Source organism: Anastrepha obliqua, chromosome 3 (assembly GCF_027943255.1).
Source record: "Anastrepha obliqua isolate idAnaObli1 chromosome 3, idAnaObli1_1.0, whole genome shotgun sequence".
Classification (NCBI taxonomy): domain Eukaryota; kingdom Metazoa; phylum Arthropoda; class Insecta; order Diptera; family Tephritidae; genus Anastrepha; species Anastrepha obliqua.
In genome coordinates, this window is record NC_072894.1 from 133,655,954 (window position 1) to 133,679,800 (window position 23,847).

The 23,847-nt window shown below is 36.8% G+C and overlaps 1 protein-coding gene across 1 annotated transcript; it reads left to right on the forward strand.

Moving 5' to 3' along the window:
- Positions 1-3,573: 3,573 nt before the first annotated feature.
- Positions 3,574-9,920, forward strand: LOC129242664 (uncharacterized). The gene is made up of 4 exons (XM_054879443.1): positions 3,574-3,847; positions 3,917-4,059; positions 6,014-6,233; positions 6,425-9,920. The coding sequence occupies exons 1-4, from the start codon at positions 3,637-3,639 to the stop codon at positions 9,673-9,675; spliced, it is 3,825 nt and encodes a 1,274-aa protein (XP_054735418.1). The 5' UTR covers positions 3,574-3,636; the 3' UTR covers positions 9,676-9,920.
- The last annotated feature ends 13,927 nt before the right edge of the window (positions 9,921-23,847 follow it).

The window sequence follows — 23,847 nt, forward strand, 5'->3', positions numbered from 1 at the left end:
GACCTACTAATGTTAAGCACAAACAACTTTTTTATTTTTTGACATATTTATTTTTCTCTTTTTGTAGGTTATAATTGAATTGTTGGAAATTTATTATGGATTTCTACAGTACAACACAATGCGTTAAAATTATCGAGTTTTTCTATTATTGTCAATTAGTCACACATATTGATTTTTTAAATAATGTTTTGATGTCGGATGAAGCGCATTTCCATTTAAATGGAATAAACAATAAACAAAACTGTAGATTGTGGGGCTCTGAAAATCCAAGGGTAACACACCAACATCAGTTGCTCCCATCTAAATGTACTGTTTGGTGCGGTGTTATGGCCACTAGAGTTATCTGTCCATATTTCTTCGAAAATGAGGATGAAACGCCGGAATCGATTTGAGGAGCTTCTTACAGAACATTGATTGAAAACTTTTTACTGTGCCAATGGTGGAGCAACAAGTTTCAACAAGATGGAGCAACGGTGCATACTGATAGGCAAACTATGGACCTGCTGCATGAAATTTTTGGGGAACGTCTGATTTCCAAAAATTCAGATTTCCCTTGACTGCGCCCGACTTCTTTTTATGGGGATATTTAAAAGGCAAAGTGTGTCTTAATACACCAGCGACTATTAGACAGCTGAAGCAAAGTATTCGAGACGAAATACTGAGCCTTCAACCAGAAACATTATGTGGTGTGATGGGAAACGCGTTAAAAAGAGCCAATCTTTGTATCGAGAAAAATGATGGACACTTGTCTGATGTAATATTTCATATGGTACATAATTTCCATATATATTCAATGTATAGAAACAATTAACCAAAATAAATGATTATTGCAAAAGTTATTTGTGTTTAAGATTAGTAGGTCTTATCTGACCCACCCTGTATATAATTGGCGCTTTGTGGAGGGACCTGCAGACCCTGAACGGCAGATGGTCTTTTATGATGAGCTTTTCCATGACAAAAATACATTCGGAGGTTTGCTATTAACTGCCGAGGTGCAACCGCTGTTAGAAAGAAACGTTTTCTATTATTTAAGCGTTTCATGCACGGATATTCGAACCTCCCACTTCCGAATAGTAGCCACGCACCAACCTATTCGGCTACGGCGGCCGAAGTTTCCGGGGTAGCAACAAGAAAAAAAATCGTTTTTTTTTTTGGGTCACCCTAGTGCATATATGAACATATGTAATTACTCTATACGAATATATGCAGTTATATATTTGTAGAAAAGTTTCAAGTACTTTACCAGCTTTTCGAATGTACGCATTCTCTTCTGGGAGCGCAGGCAAATTTGAATTCATTTTATTTACACAAAAAACCAACCCATTGAAGCAAAACACTGGATCCCCTGGTTTGTTTTGTTGCCACTGGAGTGTTCTTATGAAAGGATTGCAATGCAATTTGCTATGTTATTTTTTAGTATGAGTAAGTTTTTGGTATAACATACGCACATAGCACCAACTAAAATGGGTCAACATGTACGTCTGTGCAGAGTATGAATTTTCAACGAGAATGTAGCATTCAGAGATGTGTAAAAATATATGTACGTGTGTAAACATTCATATTATTTTCCCCTCACTTTACTTTCGAAAAGATCCATTTTCTGTTAAAAATGGAATAAAAGATTGATTGTTTTGCAGGATAAATTTTTAATAACTTCATCTGCATGCCTCTTCAGGATTTTTCCCATAAGAGCAGGAGTACTTCTATGTCTACTATCCCTTTTTTGGTTAAATTTACTTTCATTTCTCATTTCATTTTTCACGTAAAGTAGCAAATATTAGTTAGCGCTAAAAAATAATTAAATACCAGCAAAAACAAGAAAGGGCTTAACGCACTGCAAAACTATATTTAAACTTAACCTCTTTAATTTAATCACCAACTCATTGCAATAAAAGATTTCGGTGATTTTGGAATTGTGTTCGATAATCATATGTGGCCGAAAGTAATCGATTATTTTGGGCTTCAGCTCAACGGATTTCAAACATCCATATGCCTACAATTCATAAGTTCGTTCAAAACCTTAATATCATCAACATAGTATCTCGAGCTCCGTTGTGGATTATAGGATCAGAGCAATATTTTTCCACTCTCTTCCGTTCGTTACTTTTGCTTTTACGGGCTGCCACGTCAGGTTTTTGTTTGATATGAATCCACAAAATTGCTTTGCTTTGCACCTACACCAGCTGACAATGCACGAGTTTTCACGAAAAGCTACTGTTTGACGCCGATTTTTTTTCTTAAATGCCACCGGTCTGTTCTTCTTTGAAAATAACTTTAAGAATGTCATCACCACCAACGCCCAAATGCTATAGAATAATGATAAATTATTTCCCTTTTGCCCCAAATTTAATGACATAGACGCAGACAACATGTAGTTCTAGCAGATCGGCGCAACGTGGCACTCAGCGAATACCACGATGGACGCTTTGCATGGACGATTTGAGGGCATGATTATCTCGAGCGGACTTGACATGAATCAGCTTGCAAGATTTTGCTTTTTGGCCAACTTTTCCCTGTGAAGTTTTGTGAACTCGCAATCTATCGATGCAGCGGAGTCAATGAAAATCGAACTTCTTAGATTTTCGACATCATGCAATGCAGTAGAGAGCATTTAAGCTATGCCATAGGCCAGCGTCAGCGGAAGCAGAATTAATACCAATATATTCCCAAATTTCGTCATTTAACGAAAGAATATTGAACTTCTCGATTCCTTTCAATGCCTTGAAAGTGAGATAACAATATCAGCAGATGGCGATGCAAAGAAAGATATAGGAAACAGCTTAGTAAACAAGAAAACCACAAGCTTTGATAAATAAAGGACTACACCGCATTCTCAAAACTTAGTGGGCCAACACTACTTATATAAGTAACTCGCCGTTATACCGACGCTGTAACATCAAACCCGTCGCCACAATCATTAAGGGCAAAAATCGGGTTGGCTCAGGCATACGGAATTTTCGCCGGAGAGATCTGTGGCACTTGACTGTAATCTGCAAGGCGGCCGATAAAGGGGAGGACCTAAAACATTATAGCGGTGCACAAATTATGACTGAAGATGAAGGATTTAGAAAAAAAATCTTAGTCGGTTTAGATGCTTCACCCAAGCTCGCCCAGGAGTTAGAGTAAATTATGATGATTACAATCCTCAAGTTGGATCGAGTTTAGATTTTCTTCGGTTATGAGTTAGGTTTAGGTTCGGATTTGAGTTTGGATTGATATTGATTTCAGTTCGGCTTGTTTTTAATGTGGCTCCCTTGATGTGGGATTTACTTGGACTGGTTTCACTTCGTTTACCATTATTTTAGACTTATTTTATTTTAAGTTTGTTTGGCTTCTGTTTTTGCGTTGCGCTTGCCTTTGCTTTGAATTTCTTCTGGCTTAGCATTGGCTTGGTCTTCAGTTATCTTAGGCGCGAATAGGCGAACCTCTTTCGGTAAAGATCGTATTTTTCAATATTTTGCCACTTGTTCATCCACTTAGGTAGTTTTTAAGTTCTATAACAAGGCACAGAATGGAAATATTTTTACGTCTTCTTTATTACACTCAGTTCAATTTGTTTTCGTAGACAAACGTTTTTAAATTGTTACATTTTCTCAACAGCCTTACAAAATCAGCGCGCATTAGAAAGCTACACAAATGTATCGCTTTTACTTTTTAATAATTCTGAGCCTTTGCAATTTGCCATTATCGCTGCAGGATATTTGTACATATTGCAAATGTGTGCATGGCCAGTATGCAGACAAACCTATTTGGATCGATGTTGGTAAACGGAATGAAATATCAGTAACCGGCCATTCATGTGGACGGCCAGTAGTGTACACTTGGAAGGTTGTTACAGGCAGTGGCGGTATGTACCATAGCTGCATGAATGTAAATCCTAGTCTTGGCAGCGTTCCATTTTTTAAACTAATTTCAGAGACCCTGCTTGATTTAGGGAAAACGGATGTACCTCGAGTCATTTGGCAGCCGTTTGCAGTTTCAGTTAAACCTAGTAATAAGGGCAAAAATAATCGTGTTATAGTCACGAAAAGTGATGGTCATACGAAGGAACGCTGTGTGGTAAGTACACATACAGTCACGAAAGAGAATTTGCCATATGTTGTCGAAAAAGCATTGGCGAGTTTGCCCAAAAAAGTGTTGAGAAACGGATAAAAATTTATGGAAATTGTCCTTGAAACTTGTAAAAGACGTAAAAGTGTTGGGATCCATTTTCATTAGCAATTGGCACCGTTTTACTTTTCTTTCATCAGTACAGAATTATATTTCTCTCCCTCATAAGTACGAGTTTGATTTCGGCCAGGACCTGAAAAGACAAGCACAAATCTGTGAATGCTGAAAAATTATTCTCGTGAGTGCGAGATCAATTCGAGAAGTAGGGAGTCAAATATTTGAGAAAAAAAAATCTTTCTTTCTTGGTGCATGAGTACCAGTCAGAAGTGCGTAGGTTTGAATCTCCATGCATGAAACACCAAAATGAAAAAGTTTTTTCCAGTACCGGTCGCCCCTCGGCAGGCAATGGCAAACCCTCGGGTGTATTTCTGCCATGAAAAAGATGATCATAAAAAACCATTTGACGTTCAGAGTCGGATAAAAACTGTAGATCCCTCCATTAATGGAACAACTTCAAGACGCACTCCACAAATAGGAGGCAAAGCTTTGCAAAGCACCTAGCAGAAGTGTACGCGCCAATTATTGATTGTTTTTATTGGCCTAAAAACTTTAAGCGGAAAGTAATAAATATTAAAATCTCTTGTTCAATTCGAGCTTATGAATTGTAAATTGCGCGAAAAAATTCTTTGGAATCAAAGTTTTTGGTTTCAATTCGAATTAAAAAACTTTAAAAGTATTAATAGCGAAAGTAGAAACTAAAAACATTGAAATTAAAATATTGGATATCGATATATGTTTTGCTATCCAAGAAAATGATCTAAAACCAACAGACATTTTTCATTTACATTTTTTTCAACCCGAGCTAATGAACAATAAATCAAAAAGTAAAACAACCGATAATCTTTTTTTGTCTCAGATACAGCAAAGCCCACATTGTGAACATTTCAACGGGCCTTTTGATTTCCTTCATCACTTCAATCTTAAGAGTATTTAACTTACCTTTATTATCTTATGTACTTTTTTTCATTTCCTACTTTCTCCTCCTCTGCGCTTTTCCGTTTTCCCCTTTTTTCAATTGTCGTTTTTTATTTCTTCTGATCTCTTTATTCATTTCCTGTTTGTCTTCGTTTCATGTTTTCTCTTTCTCTGTTTTCTTTTCTCTTTTAGCTTTTCTCTTCTCTTTTTTTTTCTTTTCCAATTTTTCACTTTGTCTTCTGTTCTTTTCTCTTTCCCATTGTCTCGTTACTCTTTTCATTTCTCTTTTCCCTTCCTGGTTTTTTCGTTTACCTTTCACTTTTCTGTTTTATTTTACCTCCATTCCTTGTTCTCTTGTCTTTTTTCACTTTCACTTTCACTTTTCTTATTTTCTATTCCATTTCATTCTTTCTCATTTCTCTTTCCTCTCGTCTCTTCTGCATTATTCCTTTCCTTCTATTTTCTCTTTGCATCTACATCGTGTCTCCTTTCTCTTTGGCTTTTTTCCTTAAATTTTTAGTTTTTCGTTTTGTTTTCTCTTTTTGTTTTATGTTTTCTTTTCTGCTTTGACTTCTCTGTTTCCACGTTCCTTTTACCTTTTTTATCTCTTATTTTTTTCTTTATTCATTTTTCAGTTTTCTTTTCTCTTTCCTATTTTTTTATTCCCTATTCTCTTTATTTCTCTAGTTTTCCCTGTGCTGACTCTTTTGTTACGTTTTCTTTTTCCTCTTTCTATTGCGTTTTCTTTCACTCTTTTTTCTTTCCTAGTTCCTATTTCGTTTTTTTCACTTCTCTTTTCACACTTTTCATACTTTTACCTTCTTTCTCTCCTATTTCCTCATTCCGCGGTTTTCTTTTCTCCTTGCCTTTTTTGCTATTATGTTTTCTATTTTTTTTTCTCTTCCATCTATTTTTGTTTCTCTTTTAGTGCCATATTGATTTCGTACATTTGGAGATCTATAGTCACATTGATGGCGCTCGGCTCATCCCGATTGGCTCGGAGCAAGTCATAACCCTCGATGGTTCGCACAGCTATGATTTCGGTCAGCCAAAAGGAAAGCAACGCTATTTTTATGAATGGCTATGTACACCCGAAGAAAATGATATGCATAATACTTATTGCCAGGAAGGAAAGATAATGTCTACTAGTAAGTATTCCTTGCCACCCAACTCAGCAAACTATAACATTTCGCTCTTTTTCAATCTCCACCTTTTTCCATCCTCTTGCACCTTTTTTGAACTTTTTTCTACTTTGATAAAAAAGAAGAAATTTGTTATTAATCTATTGCTCTTGTTTTCACTCTCTATCTCTCTTTATTTTTATCTCTTACCTCCCTAGCTTCTAGACTCAAACTTGACGGCAATCTTTTAGCCATTAGCGGCCTCTATAAAATAACACTTCGGACGAAATCACCCGTTACGGGTGCAATTGGCGGAGACCATATCTACGTCAGAGTTGAATATGGCACAAAAATACCGCTACTTATTTTGTGCCATCGCAATTGTATAAATTATCATTACATCGAAGGTGAAAGCATGTTTTTAGAAGTCGACTGCATTGGCCATTGTGGCGAATCACTTACATTCTACTTCTCAGTCGACGGTAAACATATTACGACCAACCACAATGGTAGGGTCAAATTCTTGACACCGAATGAGCCACAGTTCTATTTAAATGCCACACTCATTGCTGATGGCGTGGCTACTACGGCTAGAGTGCTTTTTACACGCAATGATCCACCAGCGGGTGGGACGTGCACGATTGCACCAGCAAGCGGCACAGCCGGTGATACACTATTTAGTGTTTCTTGCAAGGACTGGACTGATCCAAATCTACCACTGTATTATGTGCTGAAAGCGGAAAATTTATTATATGATCGGACCACTGATCCCCACTGGGAGGTGTATGTAGGGCAAGTGTCGGCACTGACCATTCGCATTTGCGATCACTTCAATGCTTGTACAAAATACGAAATGCCTATAGAACTTATACCTGCAATAATACCAACGGGGTTGAGCGATATTAAAAAGTATATGAAAAGGGATGCGAATAATTTACAAAATTTATTGCATGGGGGCCATTACTCGCGCGCCGTTGTCAAAGCTACACTGATGATGAAGAGTCAAGGACTAGCTGCAATTAAACATATACTTGCGCCATTCGTTAACTTTGATGTGGGCTCTTTGGCTAACTTACGGCAATTAGGCACCATGGTGAGTGAACTTATTGATCCTTTGGGCAATCTAACAAGTGAAAAGGTTGAAGTGGTTGGTGAATTTCTTGACAAACTTTCTGAAGGTTACTCCAAGGTTATTGAAACTGGCGAAATAGAGGACATGCATAAAGAGGAGTTGGTAGATTTTTCCGAAGAAATTATTACTATAGTATCCGACTTAGCGGAAAAATCTGAAGACTTTGTAGATGTGCAATCGCTGCTGTGGGAATTCGAGGGTGGAATGGTTAGAGTTTCCGATGAGCGCGCGGTGGTGGCGCCTAGGATTGCACATTTAATTGAATATTATGGTGAACATGAACACCTCAATGATAGCGTTTTAGAGCCTGTCGTTAAATGGAAGGATACTATTTGCAAGTCATTTGAGATATTGCAAGAAATTGGCGCTGCCACTAGTCTTAAAGTGCACAAAGGGGATGAAGAGCTTATCATTAGTGAGAAGAATGTACAAATGTCAGCCTTCGGCATAGATGATGCCGAGCCATTGATCATGGTCTCAAACGATTATCTAACAACTGCAAAGCTTACGATAGCCACGTTGCAGAATATGCAATCAGAATTGCGCTGCGATGAAATGACCGCACAAGTGGTTTCGTTTAAAGTTAACCCTTTCTGGTGGTATCCCACTGAACATCCCCTCACCACCTCTGTATTCTTTTTCAACGTGTATAATAGAGAGGATCTGAAACGCAAAGCCATCAAACTCCATACGCCGATCATATTTGAAATGGTCCAAGATCGCTTACCTAAAGAGGCACCTTTGATACGTAGCTTCGTGAATGCAAATAACGAAATGCCTATCTATCAAGTGCGTGCTCCAGCGGGTGCAGCTGTTGTCATAAACGTCACCGCAGTCGAAGTGGATATGGACGTGCTGGTCAAGTGTAATAAATTGCCCAATGCGAAAGAGGTGCGTGCGGGTAGACAACAAGTGAAAGCGTCAGCCACACATAAGGGCACCAAATACACAGATTCGAATGACGACGACGCAGTAGACTGGTGTTATGTGGCACTAATTGCTGCTGAAGGCGTGACCATGCAGCACAGCGCCAAATATGCATTCACCGTGGAATTGTACGAATGCCTGACGTTTAATGTGGACATAAATAACCCCACTTGGCATACTAAGGGCTGCGTAGCGTCGATAAATTTAGATAGTGACAACATTAGCTGTTCTTGCCATCACATGTCCATATTTTCGGGTCGCTCTTACTACAGCACGGCCGAAGAGGTGGTGCGTGAACGCGTGCTGAAGGATAGTCTTGCCACGAATTGGTATGTAGTGGCATTCTATATAATGCTCATTTTATTGTTCACATGGCTACTATTACGCGCTTGGGACGATCTTACAACTAGTCAACACAAAAAGTTGGTAACAAAGCTGGATGAAAACGAGCGCGATAAGCCGTGTAATATGGCGCTGCATATAACGACCGGTGGTCAATGGACGGCAGCCACTTCGGCGAATGTACTCATTTCGCTGCCGGGAGGACGCGTGTATACCATCACACAAAACCCAGAACAGCCACATTTGAAGCCACATACAACTTGCGTGCTTGACTTACCGCTAAAAGTGAGAGAGCTTAAAAAACCACTGAAGATAATGATAAGTCAGGATAAAAGTGGGCGTTATCCGTCGTGGTATTGCGAGTCTATAACTATTGTAGATTTAGAGAATGGCGAGCAGCAACATTGCACGGTGCGCAAATGGATCGGAGACAAGCCAATTGCTGTGCAACCAGACGAGGACACTGACAACAAAGGAGACGATGTGCCAAACACGGGCGATGCCAACAAAAAACAAGATTCGATAGCGCATAAATGGAAAAAAGTGAAGGCTGCTTACCATGACGTCTTCATGACTTGGTTCTTATTTCAGCCACTTTTTGGACCTTGGCAGTATGGTATTGTTAAGGTGGACCGTTTTGTGCGCAGCTGTATTTGGATAGCAAAATTTGCGGTCATACTTTTACTAGTGTTCGTCTATTTCAGCAACACAGATCTCGATAACTATGAAACTGAAAGAAAGGAATATGAGTTCTTGATACATATCTTAGATTACCAGTTTCTACTGTTCATCCTAGTCAGCTATTTGATTACCCTTGCAGTGGAATTGCTGCTACTCTTAATTGTATATCCTGAGTTCTTATATAGTTTCAAAAAGCCCAAAAAACCGGACGAAGAAAGGAAAGTGAAGGAGGAAAAGTCAAAGAAAAAACTGAGTGAGAAAAAAGGCAAAAAAAAGAGCAAAGAGAAAATACGGGACAATCAAGACACGGAAAATATACAAAAGCAGGAGGGTGAAGAGGAGCGAAGCGATACAAAGGAATACGCAGAAAAGAATTTCATGATGTAAGAACGGAGAAAAGCACGAGCTATTAATTGTTTCTATGTTTTTTTTTTTAATTGAATTGCTGGTTTTTCATTTTACTATTCGTATCATAAAATTGCTTTTATATCTTTTAATTTGATATTAAGCATTGCGCATTTATTGACCTTTTCAACCATTTTTACCATTTTCTTTCAATTTCTTTCATTTATGTATTTTCGCAAATTTCTCAGAGTTACTTAAATATAAAATTGTTCTTCTTTACTAGTAAACTGTAGTTTTTATTTTCGCATAAAAAGGGGGTGAAGTAAAACTCATTTCTGAGATATTGGGTGCTCTTTTATTAAGAAAAATCGCAACAAATAAAAAATAATATTGAGATGCTTCGAAAAGTGCTGAAGCCAAGCTTTTCCAAAAATTTATATTGGGCATTGTTGGTATTGTCCTACAAATGGAATGATTAACATTAGGTGAAGTAAACAGTACTGCACAGTTCTGTTTACTTTCGCGAATGGAATTATCCAGTTTTGGGCTACTTAAACTTTTTTTGCTTTTTTTTAAATGGGCGCATTTTCTTTTTTTAAATGAATGCAGAATATCTCAAGAAACTTCCTTCATTTCTTGATTTAAGTCAATGGTAATAAATCTTACTGACTGAACTAAATTAAATAGGTAGTTTATTTGAAAAATAATAATTCTCAATGAGCGACTTAAACAGAAACCTTCTGCTGCTTCTTGATTGGCGCGATAACAGATTACGCGATGTTGGCCGAGTTTAACAAATCACCTGTCGCTTCTTGCTCGTGTTAACCGGCACCAGTTGGATACACCAAATGAAGCCAAGTCCTTCTCTACCTCATCTTTTCAACGTAGGGGACTCCACATATGCTTCCCTTGCAAAGGTTCAACTGAAGCCCGCCCTTTCTGGTTTCAAAGATCATCATTGCTTCTTACTCCTTACTCTTTCTCTTACGAATTTTCTCTCTGTTTGTTGTTGTTTTTTGTTTTTTTTTTTTGAAGCATTTCCCCACAAGTGGTGCAGAAACGACAAAAACCATTAGCCATGATTGTGTTTTCTTGCAATTATTATTAAGTAAAGATTTTGACAAAAAGTCGTGTGACACAAATACCAATTAAATGAAAATCAATTAGCAGCAGTACAACTTACAACAAAGGCACACGTACGAAAGCCACAAGCGATTTGTGACACGAACATGACGAAACAGAGAAAGAAAGTCATAGAAAAACATGAAATAAACAAAGAGATAGCTGTTAAGCGCAAACTAAGGGGAGTAAGGAGGAAAAACAGCAACAAATTGGCAATGAGAAAGCAATGTAGACGCGCACGTGCATGGACGTGATTTTAGATGGTGAACACAAAGAAAACACTTTATATAATAAATAAATATTATTCTTTGAATGTGCAAGTACAGGAAATTGAGAGTTAGTACAGGTAAATAGTAGAACCAGCAATGAATGTAGTGAAAAAATAGTTCCATTAGTTAAATAAATAAATCGCAAGAAAGCATTAGGCTTGGGAGTGGCGATTATCTGCTGAAAGGCGGTGGAAAGGGCTCAGCAAATAGTGGTTGGAAGGGGGTAGAATGGTATGCCTAAAGGTGTAAGTAACAGTCATTAACTGCTAGACTAGCGAATCCAATAAAATGTTTGGTGACCGGCGCAAGCTGAGTGATTTAGCGAAAAGCAAAGTAAAAAATTAAATAAACGTAAAAAAAAAATATTTCTCAAACTCGAATCATTTTGAAAGCTAAGAAATATGGTTTAACCCATTTTCGGCAGCTGGTCGATTTTTCGACCACCAACTTCGGACTCCAATATCTCAGAAACTAAATGTAAATTTATTGATCAGTTTTCACAAGTTTTAAATTTGGAATTTAGTTAATTTCCAGAGCATAATTTTTTAAGAAAAAAAGGTTCAGGGCAGATTTTTGTAAAAGAATGAAATTATCACTATTTTTACGTGTTTTTTGTGCAGATGAAAAAATAATGAAAAACAAAAAAACAAATAATTGTTACTAATTTATTGTGAAGAGAAAAGATGAAATTAAGAGAATCAAAAAAGTAACATATCGATATTGCAATAATTTTTACTGTTTCATGGACGTAAACTTTAGTGGTCGAGAAATCGACCGCTGGCCAGGAACTGTCATGTAAGATAGAACAAAATCCAGCAATATTTTTTTCTTATTGAAAGAGATGGAAGTGATTATCTTTGTGGTATAGGAAAGGTACTACCCCTTCAGGGAAAATCACTACTAGTGAACCAAAATTCTAGTTCAGCACTAGTACCTTACCTCCAAAATCGAACCTGTCCTATATTGGATGGTACGGGACTATTAGAAAATGCCTACAAATCGAACTAGTTCTCATTCGTCTAATATCGAACTAGGGCAGAACTATCCTAAAAGGGATGCAGCGGTGGAATGTTGGCATTCCGCTAAGATTTTTAGTTCTAGAGTTTTTCGCTTGAGTAAATCGGGTTTTGCCCGTCCCATATGGCGAAAACCCAGAGATTTTCAATACACAAGGACCGCAATAAATGTGGAAGCAATCAAATTGGAAGAAATGTTTTCTGAAATTGGTAAGCAATTAATCCTTTTTGTATACGTATATATAATTGCACTATTTTGTAGGCTCAAAATCCCCCTATGATCTCTTTACATTGTTTTTTGATCACAAATATTACCACTTTCACAAATGAGTATGCAAACCAACACAATGCTCCAATTAACATCACGCCAATCGAAATACGTAGGTTTATTGGAATATTGTACCTATCGGGGTACCATACTTTGCCACACATTGACCACTACTGGTCTGTTCGACCGGACATGGGAATTCCAATTGTGAAGCAGGCTATGAGTCGTAATTGGTTTAACAAAATTAAGCAGTTTCTCCATCTCGCTGAAAACACGAATTTAAACGCAGCAGACCGTTTTGCGAAAGTTCATCCTATTACTGACGCTCTCAACAAAAAGTTTATGTAGTTTGGAGTCTTTAGCCATAATCTCTCTATAGACGAACAGATGATTCCATACTTTGGACGCCACTCCTGCAAAATGTTTATCAAGGGAAAGCCAATCCGGTTTGGGTTGAAAACATGGTGCTTGTGATCTGAAAGTGGGTACTTATTTTCTAGTTCATTGTACGGGGGAGCAGCAACCCCTCACGATAAAACTATTGGTCTAGGCGCACAAACAGTCTTAGACTTGCTTGCCAATGTATCTGACCCCGAGTGCCACATCATTTTCTTTGATAATTTTTTTCTCTTCATACCATCTAATGTGCCCTCTGAACGAACGTCGATTTTTTGCAACTGGTACTATTCGCGAAAATAGAATGGGCGATTCTCCTTAGAGAAATTTAAAAAAAGAAATACGAGGAACATTTGACCAACTACTTGATCATCAGCAAGAAATATTTACTGTTCGGTGGAATGATAATGCTGTAGTCAATGTTATAACTAATAACTTCACAGTCAATCCAATTATTAGCACTAAAAGATATTGTTCGGAAGAAAAAACAAACTATCACTATCCCGCAGCCAAAAGCTATTCAAGAGTATAATCATGGCATGGGTGGTGTGGATCTCCATGATAATGCGGTGGCAAAGTATAGAATAAAGTCACAACAGAATTATTGAATTACGACAAGGACGAGGACGAGTATGAAAACGAACATGGAGATGAAGGTCCATCGAACCTTCCTCGGATCAATGAAAGGCATGAGAAGCATTGAAAACAAATTTTGGCGGTGTAAATTTTGCAAGAAACATACCACTTTTACTTGCAAAAAGTGCAATATTCATTTACATATGTACTATATGTTTTGATGATTATCATAAAAATTTGTAAGCTGACTTTTCTATCAATAAAACAACAAAAAAATATTTGTATTTGAAATAAAATTAAATAAATTGACTTCGTGTGCTAAATTTTTTTCATAAATGTTGTATTTTTTTTTTAATATATTTGACGGTTTTTGGCCAGTGGTCGATTTTTCGACCAGTCCATATCTAAAACACCGATGGTCAGAATTTTTTTTTTTTTTTTAATTTTTCTTGATTATGGTCCTATAAGCACTGACTAAGAAGGAAATGGAAAAATTATGTCGAATTCTTGTAGCGGCCGAAGATGGGTTAATTTAATTTGTCCTTTTTCTATTTCACATTTTTAGGAAAACTAAATAACTAGTGTAAAAAGTATATCTTTCTGCATATAAAGAGAGATCAGATTTGGGGTACTTTTTTCAATTGCGTTTCTTTGACAGATCATGCGTGACTAATGTCAAACTATATACTTAATTTTTTTGAGTATTCATTGACATACAGTCATGGAAAAAATTAACCCTGAACAACGTTTGCAAACCGTAATATTCTATTACGAAAATCGACGATCTGTGACGCCAACTTATGGCGATCAGCGATGAGCTCCATTTGTGGCTTAATGAATACGTCAATAAGCAAAATTACCATATTTGGACTGAAAAGCAACCCGAAGGCATTCAAAAACAGCCATTACATCCATTGAAAGCAGACATTTGGTGTGGCCTATGGGCTGGAGGAATCATGGGCCCATATTTCTACAAAGACGAGGCTGGTGCCAATATAACAGTGAATGGCGAACGCTATCGCGCCATGACAAACGACTTTTTGATACTGAAAGTTTAAGCCTGTGATCTCCAAAACATTTAGTTCTAACAAGACGGCGCTATTTGCGACACACTCCGTGAAAAAAGGATTTACTGCGTCGTCATTCCGGTGATCAATTCATCTCTCGTTTCGGACCAGTGGATTGACAATCAACATCGTGTGATATCACACCTTTGCACTTTTATTGGTGGGGCTATGTAAATTGAATTTTTGTTGTTTTATTTCAAATTAAAATCCGATGCCTCGGAGCATAGGGCAGAATCGTAAGGTTTTAGGCAACAAGTATTTCCTATTTGTATCTATTAAAAATATTTATATGTAAATCACAACTTGCTGGAGAAAAGAATGTTGATTAAACAGCTGCAGAGAACACAGAGCACTGCTCTCTTTGCATTTAACCCTCTGCTAATTATTAAGCTAACTAAAAACAAATAAGGCATACGCCTTCAGAAAAGAAGTATCTAGGAAGGGCGAAAACTAGAACAATATTTCAAGAGATGCTGTTTATCTCAAATAGAGCGAGAGGCTCGGTTATGAGATAGATTTTAACTGCATTCGTTCTCGCCAGCAACTAAAAACTGCACTCTCTCATTGGTTTCAAGCGGATATTTCATCACCCACATCTCTCTACCGAGGAGAAAACGGTGCGTTGCAGCATCTGAAGACAGGTCGGAGTGAATCGCCTCACTGATGGCTGCAAGAGGGACGGAAAAGTGTGCAAGAAGGTCTTCATTAAACTTAAATTTTATGTTTCCAGACCATAAAGTGTGTTTTAAGTGAAGGTAACTGTTAACAAAAAAGGGTACGTTGGGCGTTTCACCAGTGCAACGATAGGAGGAATATAATTTCAAAAAAGAAAAAAATTGGTTTTAAATTTTCAACAATAAATCGTATTAGAACCTGTTCAAGCTACATAAAAAAATCAAAAAATTACTCAATTTTCTGTGCCAGCGGGCTACTGTGAAGTCCCCTAAGCGAGTATTCAACTTTTAAAATTTTTCTGAGTTTCATCATTATCATTAACTTCGCATAAAAATGCCCAACTAATGATACTAATAACTTACAAATAAAGTGAAAAGAATACAGCCTACTTTTATGTCTGACACTTTGTATAACACCAGTCCGCCTCTTCCATGGCATAATATGAAAATGTATACACCGAATAAATGTAATCATAATTTCCATTGTCCTTGCTGCTGCAGACAAGGTGACACTTAACTTGTCACACGTTGCCCATAAAATATTTAAAAGCAAAAAACGTGAAACAAATATGGGCCAAGGCAGCAGATAAACTCAGACGAATGATGGAACTTTGTCTCCTTGAGGACTCGTAAAAACCATTGCGTGCTTCAAATCGGCAAAATATAAATGGGACATGGGCAGGGAGGCAAGTGATGGGGCAAAAATAAATGAATTATGAACATCAGAGGCAAATCGTAAAAATAGGTGTCATTCAAGCGGACGATAAGCAAAGTGACTGAAAAACTAGATTAAAATGTGTAGGAAAACATCAATGAGGGGGGTGTGGTAAGCAAAAAATAATAATTTTCATTATATTAAAAGGTGCAGGCAGGTACAATGGAAAGCACTTTGGTGTGTAAATCAGTTTTGCAGTTTGTTGGGTCAGTCAATTTTCAAAGCAGCAAAATCTATATGATGGTCGATATATGTAAAGAGCACCCTTTATGCGATTGAAACAACTTACAATTATAAAATATTTATTTATTTATTCAATTAAATGCATAAGAAATTATAAAATTTAATATTTGGGATACAGCGCTAGCTACCAGGGCTATTGCCCTTATAGAATACTAGCAAACCCGGCCCGCTTCGCTGGGCACACTAAAATAGAATAGATATGGTTTAGAACAGAAAAGATATGGTTTTCATATTATTTATTTCTTTATTATTTATTCAAGCGCTTTGGCATAAACAATATTTTTTGTTTTTCTATTTGTTTTTGAGTAAATATAAAATATAAATTGAAAATCAGGAAAGAAGAAGATTGTTTTTAAATTTCAAATCAACGCAAATGAATAACTAGGAAACAATCGTTTTTCCTTGATCATCCATGAATTTTTCGTTTCAATTTAAATGTTTTATTAAGCATTGGAGCTTTTTTAACCACTATCCATTTATATTTTTCAAAAAACAAACGAAAAAATTTTTTTTTTCCACGAACACATAATTTCATTCGGATTTCACATTAAATTCTCGAATTTCGTAAGAAATTATTCACTGTTCCAAAATCCACTCCAAAAAAATTCACAAACAATTTTTACACTTTGCACTTACGTCTTCTCCTTATGGCGTCCAAATCAGAAAGAAATATTGACACATTGTAACTCACACTGTCAATTTGACAGTTCAGTTCCGCCCCAAGCGTTAAAAAAGTAAGCGACATTATGGCTGGATCAAAAGAACGCTGTACCCGTTGCCAGTGTTCTGAATTACAACCAAACTTTACGAAACCCATTTTCAATACTTACTTAACAATGTGTGTAAGTTTGGTTTAATTCGGTGCAAAGACACGGCGGGTCCACGTTTTGACCTATATCTCGAGACCCCAGTCACGGAGCGGCATGAAAAATACTCTGTACTAAAGCATTCACCAAAAGCTTCAATTTTATGTCCATATTGTACAAACACATTCTAGGATCCACGTTTTGGTCTCTATCTCGAGACTCTAGTCACGGAGCGGCATGAAAAATACTCTGAACTAAAGCATTCACCAACAGCTTCCATTTGATACTCATATTGTACATACACATCCGAAGGTTACCCGGGTCCACGTTTTGACCTATATCTCGAACCCTATCCACCAATAAGTATCCAAACTATACGGAAACCATTTTCAATACCTTTTTAACAATGTGTGTAAGTTTGGTTTAATTCGGTGCAAAGACACGGCCGGTTAGCGAACACACACAAAAAATTGACTTTATTTTATATATAAGATTTAATTTAATTTTCTTATTGAATTTGAAAAATTGAACTAATCAATATTTATTTTCGTTCTTCTTCTTCTTCTTCTTCTTCTTTTTCTTAGTTTTATTTTTTGTAAAGCCATATCAGCGACTATGGTTCGTACGTCGAGTAATTCATACGCCCATATTCATACTAATATCTCTTTCTCTCAATCTCCTTCTCTCTCTCACTTTCCCTATATATCTCTCTCTTTTTCACCTCTTTTTTCTGCAGCTGGGTGGCTTCCCTTGAACTGTTGTCAATAGTGGCGAATGTGAAAAATGCAAGCGTGATTAGCAGACATTAAATAATTTCTTTCCTACAATTTCACGCCAATTTTCGGAAGGTGGGATGGATGGAAAACTACAAAAATCAATTACCGTTAACATTTGAAAGTAATATAAACAGAGCGGATATGTAAGTAAACATAAACAATTTTTTGTTTATCTGGGATATATGAGCTCGCTCGTTGTCTGCATATGTATGTGTTTTCCATATAAAGAGTAGTGAACTGTTTTAAGTACTAAGAAGAGGTTGTCTGTAAAGTCGGTTTGCTGACGATAGTTTAACGTGACAACGTCATAGGAAAATATTGATGGAATGGTTGCAATTTTCAAAACAAAATATTAATTTTATTTGTTTGATAGATATTTTGTATGGATATAGAGGAGGAGGTAAAAGGAATTGCAATGGAATAGGTCAAGTTAAATTTACACAAACGTGAAAAATGACGAAACACTTATCAAATTCCTGAAAGATATCTTCAATTTCGATTGTGCATCAGACGTTAATAAGTCAACAACACTAAGAGGAACCATCATCGATTTGCCTTTTTCAAGACACTTTACACTCGAAACACTCCCTTCATTCCTATTTTTTCTATCATCATCCTATTCTCAACAGAGAAATGGTTCATTACCATGCACACAGCAAGAAGGCATATGCAAATACAAGTATGTGAATTTATATATAAATGCGCATATACATACATATGTATGCTCACTCAAGTAGGACAGAGCCAGATGTCGAACATTGCCGAACCCGATTGTGCTCTTTGTCGTTCGTTCCGCGCTCTCGCTTGCAGTTCAAGCACATTAGCTTACATTTGTTTGCATACGGAATAGATTCGTATATTTGATATGTCCATATGACTCGTATGCATCTTTACATATAGATTTGCTCTTTTTGAAAATTGCGCGAAATTGTATATGTATATGCATGTTTATATACATATATTAGTATACAACATATCTTATAAGGTATGTGGTAAATATTACCATACATTTTTTCCTTCATATATAATAAAAAAATTAATAATAATAACATTAAAACAACAGGTATTATTAACAAGCTTGGTTTTATTTTAAATTCTTCAAGTAAATCAAATTAATAATAATCAATAAGAAGGCATATGCAAATACAAATACGTGAATTTATATATGTACATATGCGCATATACATACATATATACGCTCACTTAAGTAGGAGAGAGCAAGATGTCGAACGTTGCCGTTCGTTTGCTTTGTTCGTTGCGCGCTTTCGCTTGCAGTTCATTCAAGGTAACGACAAATGAGCAAGGTAACTACAAATGAGCAAGGTAACGTCAAATGAGCAAGGTAACACTAATAAGCAAGGTAACGACACATTTTTTCGTGCGTGCAGCCGGCTAAATCGAATTATAAGACGTTATCACGTCAAAAATTAATTCAAAATTAATTGATCAGTTTGTATCCACACTCCTGTTCCGAAATACTTTCTGAAGATTTTCAAGGGTTTCCCTTTCCAGTTTATTTTTCTGTACATTCTAATGCTCAAACAGATAATTGGGAGTTAGCACATCGCCCTTATAATTTATTGTGCACAGACAAGGCTCAAATAAAAAATATCCTTTAATAATCTTACACACGCACTCAAACCATATCTTATACTCGACCTGGAATGAGTCATAAGATAAAAGATGAGAGGAGATATAAGTTAGCAAGACAACAGCGGTGCACTGCCACCTAAAAAATCGCATATCAACTTTTTTTATATTAATCAAATGAACAATTACTCCCATTGACTTCTGTGCTGAATGTTTAGCTAAAGTAATTAAATATGAAGCTGCGGGCTGTTGTACAGGGCAGTGGCGCGTCAAAATTAGAGACATTATTTCGCTCTAAAAGGGCGCTGGGCAGGGAAGCAAATTTGCATAAATAACTTTGGGAAACTCCTCGTAGAACAATTGAACACGTCGTAGAATCCGAAAAGCGACATTGAAAGCTTCTAATAAGGTAGAACAACCGGCAAAGCTATTCATAAGATTAGCAGCAAAAGAGCCAGCAAGAAGAGTTATGCAGTGAAACAAAGTATTTAAAGCGAAAACCTTATTTCGAAGACTCGATATCCGCATGAGTATCTCAGAAGATGCTGGCATAGGTTCTTTAAAGAGGCAGAGCACAGCCTGAAATTTCGTGCTGAATGAAGTTTGAAGTGAAGATGGGTGCCAGATTCGTATATATCTGCACTCGTTTCCTGCTCACTTTTCAATTCATTTGTATACTAATAATCATATCTAAGGCCCAGAACTCGTATCCATTTCTGTGCCGCATTAGATGGAACTTCACGCCAAAGCATTCATTGCACTTCTCTGCTGGTGATTCCAATCATCAATGTGCTCCTTCGCGCCTGCTGTGCCGTATATGAAGGACCCAAAATGCACTCTCTCTATCAGACTAAAAGGAAGGATTCTAGTTAGAAACAAGAGAAGCTGAAATAAAGTAATGAACTCTTTTAGCGATTTGAAGTGGCTTTCTCTCCAGCCTGTGATAAATCAATCCATTTGAAGTGTTCAATTCTCTAAATATGTCGCTTGTTGTCGATGCTTCCAAAAACTTGCCAAAAATCACTTTTTTTTTGTCTAGCTGACATTCCTTATTCTTTAGCATCGTGCAGATTCAGACGCTTGAAGTAGTCCAAAAGTGTTCACTGTATCAACTGAAAAAGTCTTAGGCGCGAGAATGAATGAAATTTATGGTTTGTTTAACCCTTAACTACATGAATTGATAAAGCGTCGAAAAAAAATTGTTTCATAGTAGAAATATGACATATTAAATGAAAAATAATGAAAAAGTTATATGATATATATATGTACCTACACGTTCATTGCCCCAAAAAGATGCGCTATCATATCCAGATTTAAGCTGTATGTCAGGATGTTTTTCATATCGTTTTGGGTATGGACATACCGAGCAAGTTCTTGTATTTAAAAACCCTTTTGAAAACAAAATGTTTTTACTACAAATTTTACTTTTCTTCCACTTTTGCTAAAAGTTTCTAGAGTTAGCAACCCAGTGTCTTGCTAAGGGAGCTGATTTGTCAAGAGGGAACGAGAAAGCTGCTTACTGAGCAAACCTTTTATTGTTGAATCATGGTTATATATATATTTGTTTTTGTACGAAACTATAAAAAAAACTAATGGTAGGGTATGGAAAGTAGTAAAATCGTTTTTTTTAAAACACAAGTCAACGAATTGCTATTTTCGTAAAAAAGTATTCTTTGTTTTCATTTTTTTGTAAACAAGAGTCTTTCAGGTCATACAAATTACTTTTAATAAAGCTATTGTTGAGATTTATAGCCTATTTGACTGCGGCGTGCATGTAGTAAACACGCCAACCACACCCGTTATGTTATCAAATAGGTCAAACTCATAAATAATATTAATAACAGGCTCCTAAATATGAGCAACGAAGAACCAAAGCACACACATACCCGTACTGATTAGTGACCTAAAATCTTGTGGATTATTGTAAATTACGACAAATGTCACGGCTTAAGGAAGCGATCGATTGTTGCTGATTAAAGTCGAGAATTAGTCACCCATGCGAAGGCCAGAGCGAGGAGTGCTAGTTAAAGTAGGCTGATATATATATGTATACGTATGTAGACAATGCAAAACATATGCAACAAATACACATAACGTTACATGCATACATACACAGAAGAGCTTTTCGTGGTTATGCCAAATTTCGAAGCCAATCAATTACATTTAGCAATTTTGACACCAAACAATAAAGACAGGTGGTTTACATGTATTAACATAGGATTTCATTTATTATGTACATATGTATGTGTGCATATGAAAACATTCTCCAGAGATACTGGTGCCAAATGAATAAAATGCACAATAACACAGATATAAAGCAGAGGAGAAAGATGTAAAATAGAGCAAATAAAATGGATTGAAGGGTTGAGAGCCAAGCAGCTCATGAAACAAGGCAATTGACTTAGAAACGCAAAAATTACTTGAGAAAATGGCTGTATAAGGTTTTTTTTATTTTTTTGTATTTTTTTGTTTTTTGGTGGTGCCAGGTTTAAATTGCTTTGTTGCTCAGTTATATTACAAGTCTCGAGTGGCATTTAATAGGACTATGGATAAGTTCGTGCGGTTTTTTTTCGAAATTTGAAACTTTATTGACGTAAAATGGTTACAAATTTAATATTCAAAGTATTGTCCATCGCTTGCTACTACTTTTTCCCATCTTTCTGGCAATTCACGGATTCCCTTTGTGAAAAATTCGGTCGGTTTTGCCGCAATCCACGAATCGATCCATTTTTTGACTTCATCGTAATTACGGAAGTGCTGGTCAGCCAGGCCATGTTGCATCGATCGGAAGAGATAGTAATCGGATGGTGCAAGGTCTGGACTATACGGCGGGTGGGGTAGGACATCCCATTTGAGCGTTTCTAAGTATGTTTTGACCACTTGTGCAACATGTGGCCGAGCATTGTCATGTTGCAAAATAACTTTGTCGTGTCTATCGGCGTATTGCGGCCGTTTTTCTCGCAGTGCTCGGCTCAAACGCATCAATTGTCGTCGGTAGACATCCCCCGTAATCGTTTCATTCGGTTTCAGTAGCTCATAATACACAACACCCAGCTGGTCCCACCAGATACACAGCATAACCTTCAGGCCATGAATATTCTGCGCCGACGTCGATGTTGAAGCATGGCCAGGGTATCCATACGTTGCCCGACGTTTCGGATTGTCGTAATGGACCCACTTTTCATCGCCAGTCACAATTCGATGCAAAAAACCCTTTCTTTTGTGCCGTTGAAGCAGTTGTTCGCATGCCATAAAACGGCGTTCAACGTCTCTTGGCTTCAATTCATACGGCACCCAATGGCCTACCTTTCGGATCATTCCCATGGCTTTTAAACGTTTGGAAATGGTTGATTGATCAACTCCCAAAGTTTTTGCAACCTCTTCTTGCGTTTGAGCCGGATCTTGATCGAGCAATTCCTCCAATTCGGTATCCATGAACTTTGGCGGCGCACCCTCGCGTTCTTCGTCTTCCAAGCCAAAATCACCACTTTTAAAGCGTGCAAACCACTTCTGGCACGTTCGCTCAGCTAGAGCATGCTCACCATAAACTTCCACCAAGATACGATGACTTTCGGCTGCTTTTTTCTTCATATTAAAAAATTCCCCGCAAAAACACATTATTTGGCATGAAATTCGACATTTTCAAGTGTGGTAAAAATATTGTTGTTTACGCTTCAAATAAAAAACTTATACTGACGTTTGTGCCTTACGACAGTAGCTCTCCAATGAATGTTTGGAAATGTGGATCGATGGAATAATAATCAAGTTACGCCATCTGTTGTAAAACCGCAAGGAACTTATTCATAGTCCTATAGATACTTAAATATAAATTGTTTGCTTGTGGGCGAGTGAACTGTAATCAAATTTAACTCCATGAAATGTAATTAATGCCATTAAAGCTGATTGACTCTACAATTGGGGAAAATATTGTATTACAAAAACTCACATTTCAGTGTTTACGGATTATTCGCTTACAAAAAACAAAACAAAAACCAAACACCAAAACAACAATCAATGGATATAATTCAAAATCTAAAAAATATGGATACCGTACAGACCCTTGGATAAATTACTGATTAATTAAAAACTTTTTGCTCAAAGAATATTTTTTTATGAGACTAAAACACAAATAAACTTCAAAATTTTCCAGAACTAAATTATTTCAGTTAGATTTTAAAAACTGTAAATTAGAAATTGGAAAGGGTAAATTGGATTTTAGAATACTTATACTTATACCTTCTGCTCAAATATGAACGAGACGTTATCAATAAAACGGTCCGTGGACGACATATGGCAAAAATAAATTTTTTGTTTTTTGGTAGGACTGTTATAAGCTTACATGGCAAATTTCAGCGTGATATGTCACGTAGTTTGTTTTCTGTGCTACTGTAAACAAGTCAAGCTCGAGTGTGTTCTTCGAATTCTCTTTTATGACTTCAATTGTCTAAAAATGTTTTCCACGGAGCGACAACTTGAGCTTAGGAAAAAGGAAAAAGTCACATGGAGCCATATCAGGCGAATACGGTGCTTGCGGAACGATATTAACATTATTTTTGTTCAAATAATCGCGAACAAGACGTGATGTATGAGCTGGTGCATTATCGTGATGCAAGAACCATGACTTGTTGTCTCACAATTCCTTCCTTTTAAGACGAATGTTCTCGCGCAAACACTTTAAAACGTCTAAATAATATTC

What these genes read in the sequence shown, in the direction of transcription:
- LOC129242664 (XM_054879443.1), top strand. Translation starts at nt 3,637, where the DNA reads ATGTATCGCTTTTACTTTTTAATAATTCTGAGCCTTTGCAATTTGCCA. An exon ending in GGTTGTTACAGGCAGTGGCG is followed by an intron (nt 3,848 to 3,916) that starts GTATGTACCATA and finishes AACTAATTTCAG; the next exon opens with AGACCCTGCTTGATTTAGGG. An exon ending in AGGAAAGATAATGTCTACTA is followed by an intron (nt 6,234 to 6,424) that starts GTAAGTATTCCT and finishes TTACCTCCCTAG; the next exon opens with CTTCTAGACTCAAACTTGAC.